Consider the following 22,367-nt stretch of genomic DNA (forward strand, 5'->3'; position numbering starts at 1 on the left):
CTGGCTAGCAGCTTTGAAAGGTGCCAAATTCCGGTTGTATTCAAACTCCGGCTGTAGCCAAACTCTGGCTGTAGGGAGAAGTAGCGGCGAGTTCAGAAGGAGTTAGACATGCTGTCGTTTCGCTGACTCAATGAGAGTTCGCAGGCCCTACAGCAAAGTAAGCCTTAAACACTGCTAATTAATTGGATGATTAAATAGATGGTTGGCTACCTGATTGATAGGCAGCTGGTTTCACACCCTGATCTTGTCCTCACCAGCTGAGTGGACAGAGAAGGGCTCATGACAATGCTGGCAACCACAGGCTATGGGCCACTTCCAGCTGGAGTGTGACAGTAGGACCACACAGCTGCTGGTGTTCTTTCCAGCCTGGCATAGTTACCTAGTTAAAGCCTTCATTGAACTTACAAGCTGCTTGATTGGAATATTTCCAATATTGTTCCACAGAAAATGTTTGAGATTGTATTTTGCTCTTGAAATGGGATAGTTAAAAAGCAACTTTCAACATGTTTAAATGTCAGACAGTTTGGATGAATCCTACTGTATTGGTGTGTTTCCTCCAGGACCAGGAGTGGCAAGCCCTATGAGAAACTAAGCATAGGTGGCAACACAGAAATGGCTGAGCACCACTAGAATCGAGCAGTCTTATCCAGTCTTAAATTGGAGGTGCTTTTGAAAGGGAAATAATCAGTTTCCAATTTTGTTTTCAAAAAAACTGTTGCAAACGAGGGGTCATTCTGCCCTTCGAGCTCGTTTGTTTGAGATGTCAATGTGTCACGTCTTGCACATTTGTTTTTCTCTTCGTCTTCCTTCACCATCCCATCTACTTGAACGTCAATGATTCTTCTGGCACACAGTTTTCCGGGAGCTGCCAGTGGAGGCTGAGAAAATCCAAACGCAGTTACACAGGATGAGCAGTGACGAGCACTTCACCTATACCAACGTGTCCTGGAAGATCTACGTCCGGAAGGAGGTGGGGTCCCAAGTTGTTGTCCCCTAGGAAGTTTTACATGACATAACAAGGAGACCAGGAGAGCCAATGGGTTTTTTTAATGCAGGATTGTAACGCTCTTCAAAAAATAACATATTTATTAACAATAGCTACATTTAAATTTATTGGATGGTAGGCATTCAGTTGTTGTTTTTTTAATCCTAACTCATGAGTCATGGCCTTCAATTGCAAACTTTAAATGCCATAATCCAGAACATTTTCTAGCAATCCTTAAAATATGGACATTTTAGGATTTGAGGATTAGAGTTGGATTCATCCACATATTCAGATGCATATTCCTACTTGTATTCTGTTAGGAATAGATCTGATCTCTTGGTTCTTGTCAGGCACTAATTCTGACATAATGATTTATATGTATTGATTTATACTGCTATGATAACTGTCTATTCCTTCGCTTGCAGGTTTTTTACCCCAAGGATAGCATAAACAATCCATTAGTGTTGGATCTCATATTTACACAGGTATGCTTGTTGGCAGACATGTCGAATATGATCTTTACCTTTCTGAGTAAGTGTAAAGAGCATTCCATATATGATTTACACATTCAGCATAGAGGTCAATAAAAGTGTTTTTTTTTCTCCAGTTCTCTCATGTAACCTTGAAATTATGTGGTAATTTGCTTTATTGTAGATTGTCAGTGACACCTTTTCAGATGCATGCATTCGAATTACAAAGGAGGAGAGACTGAAGATGAAGGCATTGTTTGGTAAGATTTCTGTTTATTTTGGAGACAAAAACGTTTTTGCATATATGTATTTTACATAATGCTTGGTAACAAAAAGAACTTAGGCTTCAGCCCTAAAGGTAATCAAACAAGATTAAAAACTTTATGGTTTAGTTAAGAATTAAATCTATTGCTTTATTTGAGGCATATAAAACACCTCCATAAAAAACTACACAACACAGTACAACAAAATGCATGATTTTTTACAACCATTTGTGCAAATGACATTGCAGGCACTTTCTGTATTTATTTATAATGGCTTATAACAAGATATAGTTTTAGCCAAACGTTACAGTAAAAGCAAAACTGCATGTAAAGAGAAGTAAGCTGAAAATGACAGAAGACGCTACAAGAGCCTGCTTATAACCACTTGAGAATTGGTTATGCCAGCAGCCATATCACCCTGCAACTTACAACTGACAGCCCACTGAAGCTCAGCAGGTGAGAGCCTGGTCAGTACCTGGATGGGAGACCTCCTGGGAAAAACTAAGGTTGCTGCTGGAAGAGGTGTTAGTGGGGCCAGCAGGGGGCGCTCACCCTGTGGTCTGTGTGGGTCCTAATGCCCCAGTATAGTGATGGGGACATTATACTGTAAACAGGCGCCGTCCTTCGGATGAGATGTAAAACCGAGGTCCTGACTCTCTGTGGTCATTAAAAATCCCAGAGCATTTCTCGAAAAGAGTAGGGGTGTAACCCCGGCGTCCTGGCCAAATTTGCCATTGGCCCTTACCAATCATGGCCTCCTAATAATCCCCATCTATGAATTGGCTAAATTACTCTGCTCTCCTCCCCACTGATAGCTGATGTGTGGTGAGCGTTCTGGCGCACTATGGCTGCCGACGCATCATCCAGGTGGATGCTCCACATCGGTGGTGGTGGAGGGGATCCCCATTACCTGTAAAGCACTGTAAAACAGGACACTCCTGTTGAGTGGAGTGTCCAGAAAAGCGCTATATAAGTGTAAGCAATTATTATTAATTGACAAAAAGTGCTCCTGTTATATTTATGTTCAATCTGGTTTTGCCATTCGTTTTTGTGTATGTTTTTATGTCAGGCTATGCAGTTTTTATGAAGAAGTTATGATGGGCTTGTGCAGTCCCATTCCAGTAAAGTGTTAACGATGTTAACAGTTGCAGGCAATGGAAAGAGCAGACGCTTTAAAGTAAAGAGGAAGAAAATCTCTTCCTCTTCCATGGTCTGTGTGTCAGGGTCTCCTGTGCATAAAGTCACACTGGAGTTGCACTGGAAATCTGTCTCCCCTGCACTTTCCCAGTCCCCGAGGTACTCAGAGCTCTAAGCTGCATGTCTGGTCTGATTGTTTGACACACAGCGGAGGAAGGGGTTGAGCCTGGATCAGTGGTGAAGGACGAGAGTGTGAAGAAGAGAATCGTCACCATGGCCAGAGACTCCTGGGAAATCTACTTCTCACGCCTCTTCCCAGCCACCGTGAGTCCCCTTGCCCTGATGGACAGACAGGTGGATGGGTGGATGAATGGATGAGTGGGTGGATGAGTGAATCGATGGATGGATGATGGGATGAAAGTGATTCGCTCATTGAAACCCAGTGCCGTTTACAAGGAGGCCCTGGGGAAGCACACAACAGAACATAACACGAGGCACAACATATAAGGTAATATAATGTTTGATGTATTAAATAACCTTTCATGTATGGCAGCGTAGTAATGCCATCATTTCACAGCTCCGAGGTCCTGCAGTCAAATCTGGCTCTGTCTGTGTGGAGATTACAGGGATATAAATGCCCTGTGTTTTATGTGAGTTTTCTATGACCGGGCTGGTTTCCTCCAACAGTTAAAAGATATGCAGGTTAATCTCTGTCTCTAAATTGCTGTGCTGGGCTTGTATCTCATTCAAGGTGTAGCCCTGTGCCACCTGGGTGAGTGTTCAGTTCACCTGGACCCTCTAAGGAGAAAGCAGTCACCAAAATAGACTGGGGGAATTATTAAAGATTACTGAAGGAGAACCCTTTCAATGAGCTTCCCCAAATTTGGTCTTCGAGATGGAGATTGGCAGAATCTAATGAAAATGTTCTCTTAAGATTGTGACAGAAATGGAAAGTTGGGTAATTCAGACCATAGTACCGGGCCCTACCTCAGACCCACACACACCTGCTGGGTTTTGTTCCTGCCCAGCTCTCAGTTTCACAATTGAACTTAACTGTTGCATTTCAAGCGCAAAATAAGATCCCAAACATTTGAGTAGAAAAGGAAGTTGAATTTACTCTGTTAAGCAATGTCTTAGTTCAATAAGGTGTTTAAGCTCAGGTGGAATGAAAACCAACTGGTAGGTGGGCTTCCGTGACCAGGAATGGAAACCCATTGCCTCTCTAATGTGCTGTTTACATGCATGACAGATATTTGTATTTTTCTAATACCTTAGCATAATTACATCTGGATTTAGTTTTGTCTTATTGGAATTTGAAATCGATTTTTGCCTGCATGTGAATATAATCTCTTTTGTTCAATGATGGAAATAAATGTAAAGAAATGGGCAGGCATTGTGGATTGGATCACACCCCTGTTTTACCTCCTCTTCTGACACAGGGCAGCGTTGGCACGGGTGTTCAGATACTGTCGGTTTCACACAGCGGGATCAAGCTGCTGAAGATGATGAAGAGCAGTGCCTCTGCCCCAGAGCACTTCAGAGTCCTGAGGGCCTACAGGTAGGCCCACCCAGCCACAGGCCTTACTGAGACAGCATGCTCATCCTGTGCTCTGGAAACACATACAGTAGCACCCAAAACTAGTGTAGAGGGGAACTGCAGCGCTATTTTTATATGCAACTCACAACTGGCAACCCACTGAAGCTCAGCAGATGTGAGCCTGGTCAGTACCTGGATGGGAGACCTCCTGGGAAAAACCAAGGTTGCTGCTAGTAGAGGTGTTAGTGGGGCCAGCAGGGGGTGCTCACTCTGTGGTCCATGTGGGTCCTGATGCCCCAGTACAGTGATGGGGACACTCCTGATAATCCCCATCTATGAATTGGCTTCATCACTCTGCTATCCTCCCCACTGATAGCTGGTGTGTGGGGAGCGTTCTGGTGCACTATGGCTGCCGTCGCATCATCCAGGTGGGGGCTACACACTGGTGGTGGTGGAGGGGAGTCCCCATTACCTGCAAAGCGCTTTGAGTGGAGTGTCCAGAAAATTGCTAGCAATTATTAATTGTTATTATTATTTTTAGATTTCGGGGTTAGACAGAATTGGAATCGGCATTGATGAGTGTGCTTCAAACCACTATGAAAGTAAAATGTTCACGATTATGTGAAAACCTCTAATTTACATCACAAAATAGACAAAATTCCACTGAGGCGAAGTGGCTTTATTACATTGCGAATACATCTCTTTTAATCCAATAGAAATCTCTCTTTCCTAGCGTTAATCCCACATCAGCAGGGTCCGCTTGTCGGCACACCAGTCTCCATTTGGTGGGTTGAACCAAATCTTGTTTACCCTGCGTGCAGATCACGTGGGAACATTTCTGAGATGAAATGTCTGCTGCACAACCTGTACTTATTCACTCGTACATCACATTACATTAGTCAGTACAGTGACTAGTGAGCAGGAAGAGCAGCATCTCATTGCAATTGGTGGGAACTCTTGCTCTCGCATGCAGCGGGACCAGTGGTCTACAACAAAATGGAGACTATGCAGTACTTTCACAAAGTTCACGATTTTGTGCTTAATGTGTTGCGATAACATCAATAAAATGTATTTTGTTACCAAGATTTAATAACCGTTCTGGGAAACTGGGACTGCAGTTCCCCTTTAAGTGGACCAGAGAGTTACCACTGGATATACTCTACAGAATGATAAATGCACAATGTTTGAATCTCATAGAAGGTAATTTCTTTGGAAATAATTCTTTACTCCTGCAAAGTTTCAAAAGCAGAGAGGTGGCCACTCCCATGGAATCTGGTGTATCTCTTAGCAGGAGGCCTGGCCTTTTGGCATAGTGGAATTCTCCTCTTCATGTGGAGTGGCACTGTATGGCTCGGAAGCTGGAGGTGCCCATGTGTGGCCATAGTCCAATCTCAGTACCTGTCAAGTGTGAGATGTTCCTAATACCATACGTGAATTGTCTCAGTCTCACCACCAGTTAGGCCTTGACTCCAAGACGCAACAGAAAGCAGATGTCCGTTGTCAGCTTATTTGTCTCACGTGTTTGTTTGTTTTCTCCCAGCTACACTGACATCATGTTTGTCACAATCCCGTCAAAGAACATGCTGGAGTTCAACCTGACGAACGAAAAGTTGATTCTCTTTTCATCCAAAGCTCTTCAGGTCAAATCTATGATTGACTACTTCATCAAAGAGCTGAAGAAGGTGAGAGAATATACCTTATATGAAGAGAGAGCATAAGCTGATTTGATTGTGAAAAGGAAACAATTCATGACTCTATTTATTGAAAGTGTTGCTATCTAATACATCATGCTGACAAGAGAAACAGAGGTATATGGCATTTATTAATTTATTAATTAATTTATAAATTATAAGAACATGATTGATTAACACAGCATACTGTATATCACTTTAAATGTCTGTAATCAGTTGTTAATGAATTTCCTTAATGCTGGAATAGAAATGACTACAGCCTGTGAGTATGGAAACTCTAATCGAAACTCTAATTGGGCGTACATGAATAAAAGGTCCAAACTGCATCTTTCAAGATACGGTAGAGTTCATTTTCACCTTCCTTGGTCCAGGATTCTGACTATGTGGTTGCCGTGAGAAATTACGTTACAGATGACCGGACTCTGCTGAGCTTCCATAAGGGTGACATCATCCGTTTGCAGCCAATGGAAGGTCTGGAGGCAGGTGAGCTCTAACTACAGTTTCATCTCCAGTCCCTCCCTAGCCATTAAACCAGAGAGTGTGGCTGCCGTGCCTACATCACGAGCACTGTGTGAAATGTCATGTCTTAACACGCACTGTTTCACAGGCCACTTCTATGGCTGCATCGTGAGAAAGAAGGTGATGAACTTGGAGGAGTTAAAGAAAGGCACACCTGACTTTGGTGGGTCTGTGTGCCGTGTTAGCATGGGTTGACTTTTATACTTTTAATTGGATGCGTCTTAAAGATTTGCCTAGTTTCATTGCACAGACGGATGCAAACACTCGTACATGTTATTGACTTATGCAGATGAGTCCAAGCAAAATGTTATTCGAGTTCTTTAAGGTTGTACTGTAACACGTCTTCCTCTATCATTTTGGTTGGGAAGCTCCTCAACCTAAAAACATCTGAATCACGAGTAAGAAGAACTAATTATTTAAGATATTTAAGCTGCAACATGGAGTAAAGTCCATCGGAATATCTTTATAACAAATGCAATTCTCAAAGAATGAGGGCTACTTCACAACTTACTTTAGAAATGCTTTTTAGACGAACTATGAAAATGTAGCTTTATGCTCACTGCTTTTTAATAAACATACTCCAACTAAGGGCACCTCTGAGTCCATATGTGGTTCACTGTTTGGTTTGCTGTTGATGTCAGGGCTGTCATGACACGAGGCACATTAGTACAGAGTCCCAGAAGCTGTGCATCATTAGAGTGAATATTTATGATGAATAGCTCTCACATCCCAGTGAAAGAACGAGCCCACTGGAGTGTTGGAACCATGAAATGAATTCCCTTGTGACGCCGAGTTGCATGAAGTGTCACTTCTTGTGGTCTGTTTCCCCTTTCTTCTCTTTGCACGTCTGGAGTGAAATGTGTTTATTTGTGAAAAGGCTGGAAGTTTGGAGCGATCCACGGCAGGTCGGGGATATTCCCGGCGGAGTACGTCCAGCCGGTGGCCGCCCCCGACTTCATCAACCTGCCCGTGGACAAGAAGGAGGAGCCCAAGGACAAGCAGGGCCGGGTGGCGGCTTCGGCAGCCGTGGCCGTAGCTGTGGCGTCCGCAGCCGCCGCCCACGAGCTGGACCGCAGCATCGAGGTACCGTCCACTCCCGGGTCTCAGATCTCGGGTCTTGGGTCTCGGGTCTTGGTGCACGGATCTCGGAGCTCAGTGCACAGGTCTTGGGTCTCGTAGCTCGGTGCACGAGTCTCGGGGCTCGGTGCTCGGTGCATGGGTCTCGGGTTTTGGGTGTCGGGTCTCAGGTCTCAGAGCTCGGTGCATGGGTCTCAGAGCTCGGTGCATGGGTCTCAGAGCTCAGTGCATGGGTCTCAGGGGTTGGTGCACAGGTCTCGGATCTCGGATCTCGGATCTCGGATTTCGGATCTCGGATCTCGGATCTCGGATCTCGGATCTCGGGGCTCGGGTCTCGGATCTCGGGTCTCGGAGCTCAGGTCTTGGAGCTCGGTGCATGGCTCCTGGGGCTCGGGGCTTGGCTCTCACTACAGCCAGAAGCACAGTAATCTGATTTTCTCCCACGTTGTGAGAAGTTCTTCAACAGAAGGGCAGGAGACAGCCTTGTGCACATACAGCCTTTATTAAGCTCAGTAGCTCACCGCCCCGAAGAACAGACACACTGCTGATGTTGTCTAACCCTTCTTGTACAGTATAGTCTCGTGAAGTTCTTCAACAGAAGGGCAGGAGACAGCCTTGTGCACATACAGCCTTTATTAAGCTCAGTAGCTCACCGCCCCGAAGAACAGACACACTGCTGATGTTGTCTAACCCTTCTTGTACAGTATAGTCTCGTGTAGTCTGTGACAGTTTGGTTTGTTTTACAATCAGTTGGTTTACATCTTGTTCTTTGAACTTGAGCACTCCTTCTCTAAATAACTTTTTTTAGGAGCAGATCAATGACTTTTGTTTTTAGAAAGTCAGTTCTTATTATACTTTAACAGACCTTGAGTTAGTTTGGTGACCGACACAGAGCTAACATACAAATACAGAGCTACAGATGGATACAATACAGAGGTTAGTTAACATATTGCAATAATTGTTCCATACATATAAGTACTGTACTTACGCTATCTAGCCTTGAACACGTGCTTATATGTGTTATATGTGTCCTACTTCATCCCTGCATGAAACCTGCCAGTATCGGACCCGAAAGCAGTTTTGATTTGCTGTTAAGAACTACCTCTGTACTGAACTGTGAACCACGGTTTGCATCTAAAGTGGAGGTTTCAGCTCTTTTCCTGGGTGGTTAGCGGTGTCTTTAGTTGTTTGTTCCAACCCCCTTTTCGTTTTCATCATGGGTTTAATCATTCGACCAAGATGAACACCCTTGTCTAGGCCTTGTGCTTACTGTTCCATGAATTAAATGCATCAGTTCTTTTCTTAAATATAAAAAAAATTGGAAACAAAATATTTCCAATTGAGCAAATAAATCTGGTCAATCGAGACACCGGAGCTCCTGAGAATTAAAGTTTGAACACCCCCCAACCATCAGGAATGTGATTTGAGGCTCTGGTCAAGAGCAGAATGCAGATGCAGTTGATTGGTAGCAGAGGGAGTTACGAGAAGCCAGGAGAGTCGGCTGAAGAAGCCAGTATAATGTGTGTTAGCGTCTATGTGCTCTAATGGCCTCGTGCCGGGTGCTCTCTCCAGCTGTCTCCTGCCAGCAGCGAGTATGCTGAGGCCCAAGGGGAATACGCAGCTGTGGAGATCGATGAGCGAATACTGCAGGACAGTCAATACACCATGGTCGAGTTTGCCAAGAAGTACTTCAGGGAAGCCCAGAGGAAAAAGAGGTCAGTCAGGACAAATGGATGCATTCCTCAGGCTCTTCCACTTTTAAACCAGTTTATAATGGAGAAAAAAATCTATTTTTTTATGGGTTCCAGAGAATCCTACAAACAGAAGTCAAAGAAAGGCAAAGATTCCAGAGACCCTGCTGAAATGGTGAAATACACTAAGGTAAGGATTGCATGAACATACACAGTACACACTGCTTATAAACTTTTATCCCTATCTAATGGCAAGCTGCATAAAGTACATTATAGAAAAGTGCTCTCAGCTACTAAACAATTACAAACACAAACTCCGTGGGACTAGAACAGCTCTTCAGAGCTGTATAGTCATCTCACACAAATGCCGTGGACAGGAAGAATAAGTGAAAAGAATTCTCCCCCAATTAATTCCCATCCTATAACCAAGGAACTTAACATCTATAAATAAGAAAAGAAACTTTTTGATATTAAAAAACACTTTAAATGCAGATGGTAAAATGTCTGAAAGAGGTGTGGTAAACTGTTTTCAGCAGTTCTGTTTTAAAAAGTTAACTTCCCTAAAGCCTGGCCTTGTCAGGAGATTGTCCATTCTATTTCTGTGGTGAATTGTCTTTGACCTTTGACCCCCACCGCCTTTGTCACTGGACTGCCCTGTCACGTTGTTGTCTTTATTCCTGACGCAGTCTCCGATTCAAGAGTCTTTAATAGACTTCAGTGACGAAGGCATGAACAAAGTTGCTGCAGAGGTTTTCCTGGGTGAGTGTGTACAGTTGGCAATAATCGTTGAGCATTTCAATGTTTAATTGAAAGTTTCGTTTTCAGGAATTCACAGCAAGCTTTAGAAAATATTCTATGTAAAGCATACACCATTTAGAATTGTACATTATCTGTCTAGTTCCTTATAACTGTTCAGGCTAAATTCACTATGTATGACTATGAGGATGGCTGTTATTTTGTAAATCAATAACATTGGACTGTTTTTTACCTTTTTGTGTGTAGCTGTGATGAAGTTCATGGGCGATTACCCTCTGAAAGGTCAAACCGAGCAGGATGTTGTCTGCACCATTCTGAAGGTACAGACTAGACCCCCTGCCTGACTGGTATATCCTTTCTGGCTTCTGCGCCAGATTTTTGCTCTATAAGCAAAATCATCACATCACATTGAAGGTAGAGCTGTGGCTCTGTGGCTCAGGATCTGCGTCTGTGGCTGGAAGGTTGCCGGTTCGAATCCTGTGGCTCCCAGGGGAATCCTACTCCGTTGGGCCCCTGAGCAAGGCCCTTAACCCCAACTGCTCCAGGGGCGCTGTACTGTATAAATGGCTGACCCAGTGCTCTGACCCCCAGCTTCTCTCCCTGTCTGTGTGTCTCATGGAGAGCAGGCTGGGGTATGCGAAAAGACAAATTCCTAATGCAAGAAATTGTACATGGCCAATAAAGTGATCTGATCTGACATCCTTGGAGCTGTTCTTTTCAAGTATTTAAATTCCTGTGTACAGAATCCATGCAACATTCATTTGACCATGCAGTACCACTGCTGTTCCGGGGCAGCCTGTGAACTCTATGGCCGCTGTTTTGCAGCTCTGTGGAGAGTACGGGCTTTTGAAGGATGAGGCGTACTGCCAGGTCATCAAGCAGGTCACCTCCAACACCAGCTCCAAAACGTAAGGCAGTCCTCATTGTCTGCACCACCTACAGTGACGGAAAACACTATTTCTTGTACTGTACATGGGCACCTCATTCATCTTGCTCTGCTTATACTGGGACCCATAGGTGGTTCGTCAATGGCCTGTGGACCACCATTCCAGTGCCCACTTGACAGAAGAAGAGAGATACTATAGCAGTAAGAAAGTAGATTAGGTGCACGAGGCTATCCCCAATGAATGTTTCAGTTGTACAATAAATAAAAATAGATGAAACTATGTCAGGGATGGCATTTGGAAGGCAGGCATTGTACATTTCTCAGTTAAAGCTAACAAGGATCACTTGTTCTTGCTTTAATGATTTATTTGGCAGCTCCAGACTGTTGTAGTGACAGTGTAATGGGAGAGGGCTATATGACGCATCCTAATGTGAAGAGTTAGTGTAGAGGGAGCTGTAGTAGAGGCTTATTGTAGAGGGAACTATAGTACAGGCATATTTTATGTGGAGAGGACAGGGTATAAAGTATAAAGGGTATACAAGCATAGTACTGTATATATGATGCAAAGGAACAAGTAATAGGTGTGTTCCATGCTGAAAAGAGAAGAAAGAAAACCCAACGTTTCGGTCGTGGAGCCTTCTTCAGCCTTCACACCTGAAGAAGGCTCCACGGCCGAAACGTTGTTTTTTCTTTCCTTTGCAGCCTACACATGCTGACGCAGCTACCCACCCGACCTGATAATAGGCTGATTGTTAACTTAAGACTACAAACGAGACAAAGCCTTTTGGTCTTTAGTCTTAGCGGTTGGTGTTACAATAAGGGGCTCAGTGTGAAAGAGGCTGTGTTGCTTTGTGCTCTCCAGGGACAGCTGCCAGAGGGGGTGGAGGCTGCTGTACATTCTCACTGCCTACAACCGCTGCTCGGAGGTGCTGAAGCACTACCTGCTAAAGTTCCTGCAGGACGTCTGCAGGAGCCCGGGGCTGCATTTCCAAGGCATGTTGCCTGAACCGGCGTTTCTTAGTTCTATAATCCCTTTTCATTTCTATTGCAGAGTTAGTGAACAGAGTCTGTTGTATCTGTACAGTATCAAATATACCCTTTCTCCAACATTTCTATAATCCTTTTTTTTTAATATAGCCTGCACTTCCTGTTAATGAAAGAAATTGTTTTTTGATAATTAAATCATTGATGCATTTTCCACGGATTTAGTGATTTAGACTTTCTCCGTTGAGGAATACAGTGTCTTCTCTTGAATAAATAATGTAAAAAAAATAAGTAGATGCTACTCATAGATTTTGCTTGTGCTGACAGGAATTGCTAAAGCTTGTGAACAAAACCTAAGGAAGACGTTCCAGTTTGGAGGCCGGAGCCAGTTTCCCAGTGGCATGGAGCTTAAGGCCATGGTGGTCAGTATTCTGGGAAACACGCATTTCAATCACAGTTCCAGGTGCAGACTGCTGGCAGAATTTAGGACTGAGGCTTATTAATGTTCAGAGTCCTAGTATTCACTTACAGTCAATAAAAAGAGGGAATTATTTGGAGAAGCTTCATAGTGGGGTAAGATTTCATCCTGGTTAAAAGCCTAAACTAATGATTTTTAGTGTGTAAAGGCTGTAATATCTAAGCCATGTCCTTCCTGCCTCTGCCAAATGAAAACATACACCAGAAAAGACTTGAACAAAAGATCCTTGTCTGTTTTACTTCAAGAACCCCCAACAATGAAATCAAAAGTATTACCTTCTTAAGTGTGACAGTTTGGTTTGCCAGATGCTTCTTGTTTATACTGTATATCTTAGAAACCTGGCGACAGGGTGCTCAGTTTGTAACTCAGATTGCCTGCTGGTTTGAAGTTTTGATTTGATCCAGGAATGTGTGGCTCCATGTGATGATCAGCGCTGCTCTTGACTTCCGTAGGCTGGGAGAAGCTCCAAGAGGCAGTTGTTTCTACTTCCTGGAGGAATCGAGCGACACCTGAAGATCAAAACGTGCTCAGTAAGTCTCCCATCCTAGGACACATTGCGGAGAGAAAGATAACGGAAGTGCAGACACTCCTGGCAGCACATGTGCAGCGTTCTGTGACATTGTAAAGGAAAAAGAAAGTATTGTGAAAGGCTGGTGTGACGACACTCATTAGCAGAGGAGGAATGAAATGTGATAAGGTTCAGGGGCAGCTCTGATCGTTTTGGAAACTTAATAACTGGGCTGGTCAGAGGCTGCATTTTGTTTTGGATTGAAGAAAGTTTACAAAATAACTGTGAAAATAAAGTGTTCACATTACTCCTATCCTGGAGTCCTTGCACTGGCTTCCGGTCAAATTCCGTGTAGACTTTAAAATCCTCATGCTCACCTATAAGGCTCTGCATGGCTTGGCATCTCAGTACCTGTCTGAACTATGATCGCCCTACTCCCCACCTCACAACCTTCGCTCTTCTAATTCTGGTCTCCTAACTGTCCCCCAAGCCCGTCTACACTCTGTGGGTGACAGGGCCTTCTCCTGTTATGCCCCCAAGCTCCTGAACTCTCTCCCCAAGGATATCAGAGAGTCACCTTCTCTAAACTCCTTCAAATCCAGACTCAGAACCCTCTTCTTCAGAAAAGCCTTTACTGAATTGGTTCCATTCTTCACCCCTCTGCTTTTCTTAGTACCACCATCCACGGTCTCCTCTTTATATTGTAATTATGTTTTATCTTGTGTATTCTTCTTATTTATTGTTGTTGTCACCCTGTAAAGCGCTTTGAGAAGCCACCTTTAAAGGTGCTATATAAAATAAAGTTTATTAAAGTTTATTATTATAACATGCCATTTTTTGTTCTTTTTCTTTCCCCTGCACGCAGATCTCCCTTGACGTCGTCGAGGAGCTCTGCTATGAAATGGGCTTGCACAGGCCGGAGGCCATGGATGAGTACGCCATCTTTGTTGTCACGAACAGAGGTGAGTGATGCCTTTTCAATCCTGGATTTCACTCTCGAGGAAAAATGATATAAACATCACCGCTCCTCTCCCAGAATTAGACAGAAACTCAGAGTCTGTGGCTGAGAAGATGGTCTTATCCATTAGACTACAGGCGCTGAATAGGAATCATCTAAGAAATTGAAAGAAAAAAGATCACAAATAAACAAACAAAGAGTTTTCTAACAAAACATTTTTTAAGGATTTTCTGTTACCGATTCTTCCAAATAACTTTGTTGATTAGAAGCATTTTTATTGGTCAAATGAGAAGTAAATCAAAGAAATGTGTTCTGTCCTGATATGTGAAGCTGCAAGAAGAGATGTCAACGAATGAGGCAAATTCTCCAGAAAAAGTGATGTAATTACACTGTATCACCAAAAGAGGGGGTGATTACTTCATTTTTTTTTGTATTGAGTTGTAAGGACTATAAAACACAGAGCTACTCCTCCTAAAAAACTTTTTTGTCTAGGAAGTTCATCATTTTCTTGCTTATAACTCTCTTCATTGCAGAAGTCAATGGTAGCTGGTTCATGCATTTTTCTTTAAGTTCAGAAGATAAAAACAATAAATGCGTTTGTGTTAAATGAGCATCTAAGAGAATGTTTTGGTTTTACCTTGTTGGGCTTGAGGGGCAACAGGACATGTTCCCATTGGTGACACAGGCTGAGCTGAAGAGTTGTGGTTTTGGTGTTGGTAGTGGGATGGGTGGAGCAGGCTCTTTATCCAAGAAAACCGGGAAGGAAAGTCAGAAGTAATATATTTACAGTATACCTGTATGTATTCATATACCTTGGTGAGCTGTTGAGTGATAGGAGACGGGGTATTGTCTTTCTCTTAAACATTTTCTCTAAACTACCTTCAACATAAACAAAACAAGAACCCCTCACACACTTCACTTTTTAAGTCTTCAGTTTATTAACGTCTTTATGTATCTTGTTCCACATTTTCAGCGTATTAAGGACACAGGATCTGCAGAGCCATATACAGTCGATGTTGTTTTCACATGTAATAAGAAAATAAGTTTTGGAATTTGCTTCATACTGTACCTTTGTAGTCTCTGTGCTGTTCCTGTACTTTTACAATATTTACAATATACTATACTATTACAATATACCCTCACACCTGAAGAAGGCTCCACAGCCGAAACGTTGTGTTATCTTTCTTCTCTTTTCAGCATGGAATAAACCTATTACTTGTTCCTGTACTGTACTGTGTCTGCTAACACAACTGGCTGACCTGTGGTGCTCTCCCATGGCGTGAATGAGCTTTTCTGTTTTCTCGACATAGATTTCAATATTCTTATCATTGTTATAGTCATGGGACTTTTGTGTTTTTTTCCTTCTGCTTTTTAGGAGTGGGTTGCCGTTGTAAGAAGGGGTGGGAGAAGAGGGTGTGAGGGGTTGCTTTGTTCTTATTTTTGATCGCCGTTTTTTTTTGCTTGCCAATTAAATCAAATATTCATATTAAAATATTTGACATCTGAAAAAGCAGTGTTATGCCATTCATTACGATTGTATTGCCCACTAAGGCAGGTAGGTACTGTAATATGCCGTACAGATTATACAAAGATCTGATTTTACCGGCGATACGCTGCACACTGGCTGCTTGTCTACAGCTGATCTGTGCTCTTCTCAGGCCAGAACGTCCGTCCGCTGAACAAGAAGGAGTACATCTTGGATATCGCCACAGAGGCGGAGCAGATTGACAGCAACTACACCTTCTGGTTCAGGAGGGTGATCTGGTGCCAGCCGCTGAAATTTGACAACGAGCTCTGCGTCACCATGCACTACAACCAGGTACAGTGCAGGAAGGCTAGGCCGCAGAAAGCCGGCGTCTTGTAAGAACATTTTTTGTGTGATTGCCAAAAAAAATGCCTGTGAGATCCACTTATAGGAAACTAAACCGCAGTTGTTCATTATTTTAAGAAGGTACAAAACTTTGTGTGGCTACGACTGCTTCTTGAAAACTTGTTTTGTTTTGTTTTAACGAACAGTTTTCAAGAAGCAGCTGTAAAAAAAAAGGTTTTATATTTACGACTTAAGCAATATCTGCATGAAGTCTGTGGTAAATTGTAGAATACGTTAGGAGATTAGAGACAACCTTAGGGAGGTGTATTCCAGTTTCTTTCAGGTTCAGTGTGTTTGACTTTGGTGTTCATTCTTCTCTCAGGTCCTCCCAGACTATCTGAAGGCTTTGCTCAATGTTGTGCCTCAGGGAAAAGTCAGCGAGCAGCAGTTGCAACAGGTGTCCAAGCTGGCGGCCCTGCAGCACCGTGCCAAGGACAGCATCTACCTGCCCACTGTGTAGGTCTACAGGCCACCTAGCAGCCTCCACCCACTTGACTAGCCACTGCAGTATAGGCCTACAGCTGAGGATAGAGGTTTCTGGACCATGCAGGTCAATGAATTCATGGAAACATGGACTAATTCTATAGGTTCTCCATGGCTTGAGTAACAGGGATGTGTAAACATGTGCTTAAAGGGTTGAGGACCATTGAGACACCCCAGGTCTGTGCTCTGTATCGCTATCGACCCAGAGAGATCTCGCTTCTGTCTTCCTCTGGAGACTCTGCCCTTTCCATTGCAGGCCCGGCACAGCCTCTATCAGCCTGCAGTAACCTCAGTGTTTCCCCTCTGTGCTCTTGTCTGTGTCCCTGCACCTGTCAGCCGGGAGGTCCAGGACTACGTCCCAGCTCAGCTGTATGGGCAGCAGCGGCCGCAGCCCTGGCTCAACATGGTGACCCAGCACATGCAGCAGGTCCAGGCCTTGAGCCCACACCAGGCCAGGGCGCAGTTCCTTGGTAAGACCGGAGTCATGGAGCAGGATTGCACAATTAGGCCACACGTTCCGGTTCACATCAAAGCCTGGAAGCAGCAGGTGATCTATACCTGTGTGCCCTGGAGTCATCCTACCCTTAAGGACCAGGGAGATTTGTTCAAGTATTCTAGTTGCTGTCCATGGTTTCTATAATGTGAATGTATCCGTCACTGTTGGGGAAGCTGCATTCTCACATGTCTATCTCACTTCTGTGTGGGGGGTGGGTTTAATCTCACTGCGGAGGTTTAAATGGACTCCTACCTCCTAGGCAGCTTACCCACAGAGCTGTCTTTGCTGCTGTGGCTGTACGTGACTGCGTGTCTTTGTTTCTGTGCGTACGGAGGTGACGTGTGGTGGCGTTTTACTTGTTCCCCCCAGGGCTGGTGAGCGCCTTCCCGATGTTTGGCTCCACCTTCTTCTACATCCAGAGCAGCAGCAACAGCTCCATCGTCGCTCCCTGCATCCTGGCCGTCAACCAGAATGGGCTCAACTTCATCAACAAGGACACTCATGTATGCCGTCACAATTTTTAATTTTGTTGTTCGGAGGGCTGTATGTCTAGCCAGTGGAGGTGGTGCCTGTGCATGCAGGTGTTAACACATCCATCGTGTACAATTCTGCACCCATTTTATGTGCATCAAACAATCTGAAATATAATGAACAACATGTACATAGTGAGAGTCATGCATTACACAAATGGAATAGATTCCAAGAACTGTCTTTTGTCTTTTAGCCCATATTACAGCCCATATTATTTCCTCTTGAAGTCTGGAGGCACATTTCTGTTGGGAGACACACGATAAGATAAGATCACTTTATTAGCCATATACAATTTCTTGCATTAGGAATGTGTCTTTTCGCATACCCCAGCCTGCTCTTCGTGAGACACACAGACAGGGAGAGAAGCAGGGGGTCAGAGCGCAGGGTCAGCCATTTATCCAGCGCCCCTGGAGAAGCTGGGGTTAAGGGCCTTGCTCAGGGGCCCAACGGAGTAGGATTAATACAAAAATATGGCTTCTCTCCATTTCCCCCATCCCCCATTATTTTCAGGAGCTGCTGATGAAGTTCCCCCTGAAGGAAGTGCAGTCCACTCGTACACAGAGGCCCACATCCGGCTCCAGCTTCCCCTATGTGGAGATCATGCTGGGAGATCTGATGTCGCAGCGCATCACCCAGCTGCAGCTTGAGCAGGTACGGGCAGGTGGTTTCTCTACGCAGTTGGGCAGTTGTCCGTGTTTCTGCATCCCAGCGTCTCTTCCAGCCACTCATCTGCAGGGGATTAGACTCGTGCAAGGAAACCAATGCCACTCCAATCCAGCATTTCCAGGTCTCGTAAATGCTTAATTCAGAAGATTCAGGATTATTTTTAGATTCATGGACTGTGTCTAATATCTTCAAGAATACTGTTTCAATTTTTTTGGGTCAAATTCTTTGAAACAAGTTGACAAATATAAAGGGATAGTATATTGAATACTTTGGCATTAACTCACCTGGCTAAGGAATGAAAGCTGTGACAATCCTCACTTACGTGGAATGAACCAGGGAGGCAGCTGCAAGGGTGAAGATGGGGTGGAGGGAGGCTAAGAAAGAGCATAGTTGTTTGTTTATATGTAAGACAGCATAGGTGCAAGATTAGAATTTGACCTCCTCCTGTATTTCTCTTTAACAACACCATAAATTAAGAACTGAATGTTTTGCACTGTGTTCTGTCCTAATTTCTTCTTTCCTTGGTTGATTTCTATTCTGTTGCCCACGGGAGGCAAAACCTGTATTTATACAGTATGTGCAGTTGTTCATTTCTCAGTTCAAATGCATTCACTCACTTTTTTCTACCGCCTTTCTTATGCTTTTCAGAGACATCTGCACCTGAAATCTCACCTCGATTAATGAAATCCTTACTATTTTTCATGCTCAACTGTAATGAGGCACTCTTTGCAGATATTGTTACTTTTTAGTTCCCCAAAATACAATAATTGTTGTTTTCTAGGTAGTGGAATCATGATCATGAATCATTAAGTGCTTGTGAGCAAAGTACCAGACAGTTTCTGGAATACATAATATCACACAATCGGCTCTTAAAAGGATTGTCTTTATTTTATGCATTTAAGAGAACTTTGTATTTTCTTGTACAGTATACAGTATGCATGATTAATAACTGGAACTGTTATTTTATCAGAATGATAAAATTACACTGGAAAGATAGCCAAGCCCTATCCAACAGGACATAGCACATAATTGTAGACGATGTATTTCAAGACAAATGTCAGCCAAGCATTTAAATCGGCAATTGCAGAGACGTATTTTGGCCAGCAGGGGGCAGCATTGTATGTAGGTTTGTGAGAACTATAAGACCAGGTTTAACCATGCACAGAAGCAGCTCTGGTTTGGTCCTCGTGTCATTCCAGTTTCCTTGTGTGTGTGTTTCCTGCAGGGACTGGAGTTGTGTCGCGTCATTGCCATGCACATGGAGAATCTCCTGTCGGCCCGGGAGAAACGGCTGACTCTGCCCCCCAGCGAAATCACTCTCCTCTGACCCAGCAACCCCCTTCCTGATTTAGAATGCACATGGGTTTTACATCATGCATCATCAGACAAAAATGCTGGATTTCAGCTACCTCTGTTTTCTTAAACTGCTTTTAAGTGTTTAAAACAAGTTATCTATTAATTTCACTATTTATCTGAGTAATCATTTATTTTTACTGCAAAGGAACAAGTAATAGGTTTATTCCATGCTGAAAAAAGAAGAAAGAGAACACAACGTTTCAGCCGTGGAGCCTTCTTCAGGTGTGAGTTCTTCTTTTTTTCAGCATGGAATAAACCTATTACTTGTTCCTTTGCAGCCTACGCATGCTGACGCAGCTACCCACCTGAACTACTATCATTTATTTTTACTGAATGTTTCTTCACAAATGCATAACCCACCCTAACGTAATCCAAATGTATACTGCATACCTCTCTAGATTTTAACTTAAATGTTCTAAAAGAAGAAATTCCTTCTTTCATATTTATTCGTTTTCTTTCTGCGTTATCTTTTTGTACGTCCACTTGCCTTACAGATTTTTGTACTATAAATTTATATTTTCAAAGTGACAGTGCAATAGGTGTCTTGTTTTAAGTCAACTGGTGTCTAACGCGCTCTATTCTGATTGTTCATGCTGCCTGAAAAACAAACAAACATTTGTACTTCACTGCAATATTGACGCCTTTCTCTGTGAACACTCTGCCCTCATCTCATAAGAAATAATTTGAAGCAATATTTTTGTAAAAACATTAAACGTTTCTACAGATCTGTTTCTGAAATCTAGCCTTTTTACTTAAAATGTTTTCATTGTGGGATAAAATTACACTTAATGTTCTTTTTGAATGGAAGTCTAATCTGGGGCTTATGTATCTGAAGACTGAAAACACACATCGGCTTCTCAGACTTGAACTTCTTTCCTGACTTGTTCTTCGTTTGATTTCAGTAAAGAACATTATGAAGGAACACTTGTTCCTTTGGGGACCTTTTGCTTTCTAGAAGAGGGCTTAACAATTCTCTTTCACCTTGTTACAAGGTGGCGCGAGTCTTCTTGGTAGCTGAATGTGACTTTGTGACCTTTTTACCCTCAAGAACTATAAAGGTTGCTTAACTTCTCTTTTGCAAACCCTATGCAAATGCCTAACATTTGGAATTGGTGTTTCCTGTACTCCCGTGTACGTATTCCCACCCATCACTTTCTCTCCCTTTTTTTACACTAGTTGCCATGTTACCAAATATTTGATGTGGAATCTGAAATCTATTGCTTCACTTGTTTTTCAGTCCCTCCCAGCTAGTCGGCTCTGCCATGTCCTCGCCCCTCTGTTTGGCTGAAAATCTGGAGCTCAGAAACTGTGTAGGGCCCTGAACGTCATGTCTGCAGGCGTCTGCACACAACCTTCTGATGGAGGAAAAATGACGCTGACGCTATTTATAATGTCAGCATTTCCCAGCAGTTATCAGCATGGAGGAAGTCCACTTTGGAGCTAAAAACTGTTTGGCCTATATATATATTTATGAAAATCCTAAGATAAAAGAAAATATATTCTATAAAAAACATTTTTTATTCGAAATAAGTTTTCACCTAACAAGAAAACCACTGAGAAACATAAGAATGGTAGCAAATGAGGATTAAAGTTGCCTTCTGATTTTTGGTATATTATTATGTGAAGACAGCATCCACTGATTTTATGAAAGATCCTACGGAGCTGCCTTCCAAATGAGCCTGTTTAGCCTGCTCTCGACATCCTTGAAAAATCAAATCAAATCAAATCGAATCAAAGTTTATTTATCAAGGATTGTCAAGGATAATGCTTGTCTTATTATCCTTGACAAGCAATGGTTGCACATTTAGGTTTTTTGAAACAATTTTCAGTATAATAAATTGGACAACTAGGGACAAGTGCCCTCATGGTCCGAAATATGCAGTTACCGTCACCAAAAAACAATCTATAATCACTCAAAACATAATCTGCATAATTCCCCCAAATTAAGAATGTTCGTAACTTAAAAATGACTTAATCAGCCTTGTAAGTTATACCATGTTACTGCTGCTTCCATGTCCTGAGTAGAAGCCGTGCAATGTCATATGTAGTGCAGATCTATGTAATGCCATTTGCTGTTTGACTTAATGCCTACAGGAGGCAAATGGTTTTAAATGGGGCACATGCTGTACGTGCCAGCAGCCAGCGGCCATGACTCAGCTGATTTCGGGTCTAAAAGCAGAGAGGGACAGAAATATACAGCCAGCTGTGTGTAGTCACTCAGTGTCTGGGCTACACAGATCACATCACCCTTAGGAACTCCGCAGGTTCACTTTCTCAGGTGAAAACTAGAAAAGCAACCGATGTCCTACAGTACACTCTTCTGCTCATTTAAACTGGACTCATCTATTTTCTATCCGACAAGTAAACCTGCAGAGCTCTTTGGAACGTAATTTATTTATTTAGAACCCACTGTCAGAGAAATAAAATGACTGCTGAAGACCTTTAAAACTTGTTTAATGTGAAGAGTTGAACACGAAGGCCTGAACAACAGAAAGACAAGGTCACATCTCAAAGACAGGGCTGGTATCGGCACAACAGTGAGTGAATGATTAATTAGGATGCAAACACACATAACATAATTCACCTAAAACCAATGATCTGTGAATATGTAATTCAGAAAAGCATTGCTTCACGTTTTACATCCCATATAATAATACTATATTTACATTCACACTCCATTTTTAAGCACACAGTACAAGAGACACCTCTACATTTCGCTCCAGAAATTAACTTTAGACTCCTAATTTCTTCCATTTCCTGTCAGGCTTTTACTCAGTGTTAAGACTAAAGATGATTGAAAACTGGTGGATAAAAATTGTAATAAAAATGAATCATAGTAAAATACCGATTTTTATTGTTGCACATCTACCAAAAAAAACTATCGCTTTAGGAATTGAATGGGTTCCAGCCAACATTTGTCGGTGGACACTGGAAAAAGCGCCGATTAGGACTAATTCAAATAGCGAATTTGTGTGGTATTATAGGAAGGATTTCCACTCCTATAGGGTAAGGGTCTCTTACCTCT

General features: G+C 42.9%; 1 protein-coding gene across 8 annotated transcripts in view; it reads left to right on the forward strand.

Moving 5' to 3' along the window:
- LOC148645028 (unconventional myosin-XV-like) overlaps window positions 1-20,067 on the forward strand; it is a 94,184-nt gene extending 74,117 nt beyond the window's left edge. For 7 of the 8 annotated variants that reach the window (XM_088612504.1, XM_088612505.1, XM_088612506.1 and 4 more), the window contains exons 42-65: window positions 855-970; window positions 1,411-1,470; window positions 1,640-1,715; window positions 3,064-3,179; window positions 4,295-4,413; window positions 5,933-6,074; window positions 6,455-6,566; window positions 6,691-6,765; window positions 7,480-7,685; window positions 9,252-9,394; window positions 9,488-9,560; window positions 10,057-10,129; window positions 10,373-10,446; window positions 10,952-11,034; window positions 11,875-12,005; window positions 12,324-12,418; window positions 12,927-13,004; window positions 13,848-13,944; window positions 15,599-15,759; window positions 16,133-16,266; window positions 16,630-16,763; window positions 17,159-17,292; window positions 17,831-17,971; window positions 19,212-20,067. In XM_088612504.1, the coding sequence (XP_088468630.1) occupies window positions 855-970; window positions 1,411-1,470; window positions 1,640-1,715; window positions 3,064-3,179; window positions 4,295-4,413; window positions 5,933-6,074; window positions 6,455-6,566; window positions 6,691-6,765; window positions 7,480-7,685; window positions 9,252-9,394; window positions 9,488-9,560; window positions 10,057-10,129; window positions 10,373-10,446; window positions 10,952-11,034; window positions 11,875-12,005; window positions 12,324-12,418; window positions 12,927-13,004; window positions 13,848-13,944; window positions 15,599-15,759; window positions 16,133-16,266; window positions 16,630-16,763; window positions 17,159-17,292; window positions 17,831-17,971; window positions 19,212-19,313 (2,675 nt within the window). In that variant the 3' untranslated portion in view covers window positions 19,314-20,067. The remainder of the gene's footprint in view (window positions 1-854; window positions 971-1,410; window positions 1,471-1,639; window positions 1,716-3,063; window positions 3,180-4,294; window positions 4,414-5,932; window positions 6,075-6,454; window positions 6,567-6,690; window positions 6,766-7,479; window positions 7,686-9,251; window positions 9,395-9,487; window positions 9,561-10,056; window positions 10,130-10,372; window positions 10,447-10,951; window positions 11,035-11,874; window positions 12,006-12,323; window positions 12,419-12,926; window positions 13,005-13,847; window positions 13,945-15,598; window positions 15,760-16,132; window positions 16,267-16,629; window positions 16,764-17,158; window positions 17,293-17,830; window positions 17,972-19,211) is intronic. The other variant, XM_088612511.1, reaches the window with a different exon arrangement.
- The last annotated feature ends 2,300 nt before the right edge of the window (window positions 20,068-22,367 follow it).

This window comes from Lepisosteus platostomus, chromosome 19 (assembly GCF_059453375.1).
Source record: "Lepisosteus platostomus isolate fLepPlt1 chromosome 19, fLepPlt1.hap1, whole genome shotgun sequence".
Classification (NCBI taxonomy): Eukaryota; Metazoa; Chordata; class Actinopteri; order Semionotiformes; family Lepisosteidae; genus Lepisosteus; species Lepisosteus platostomus.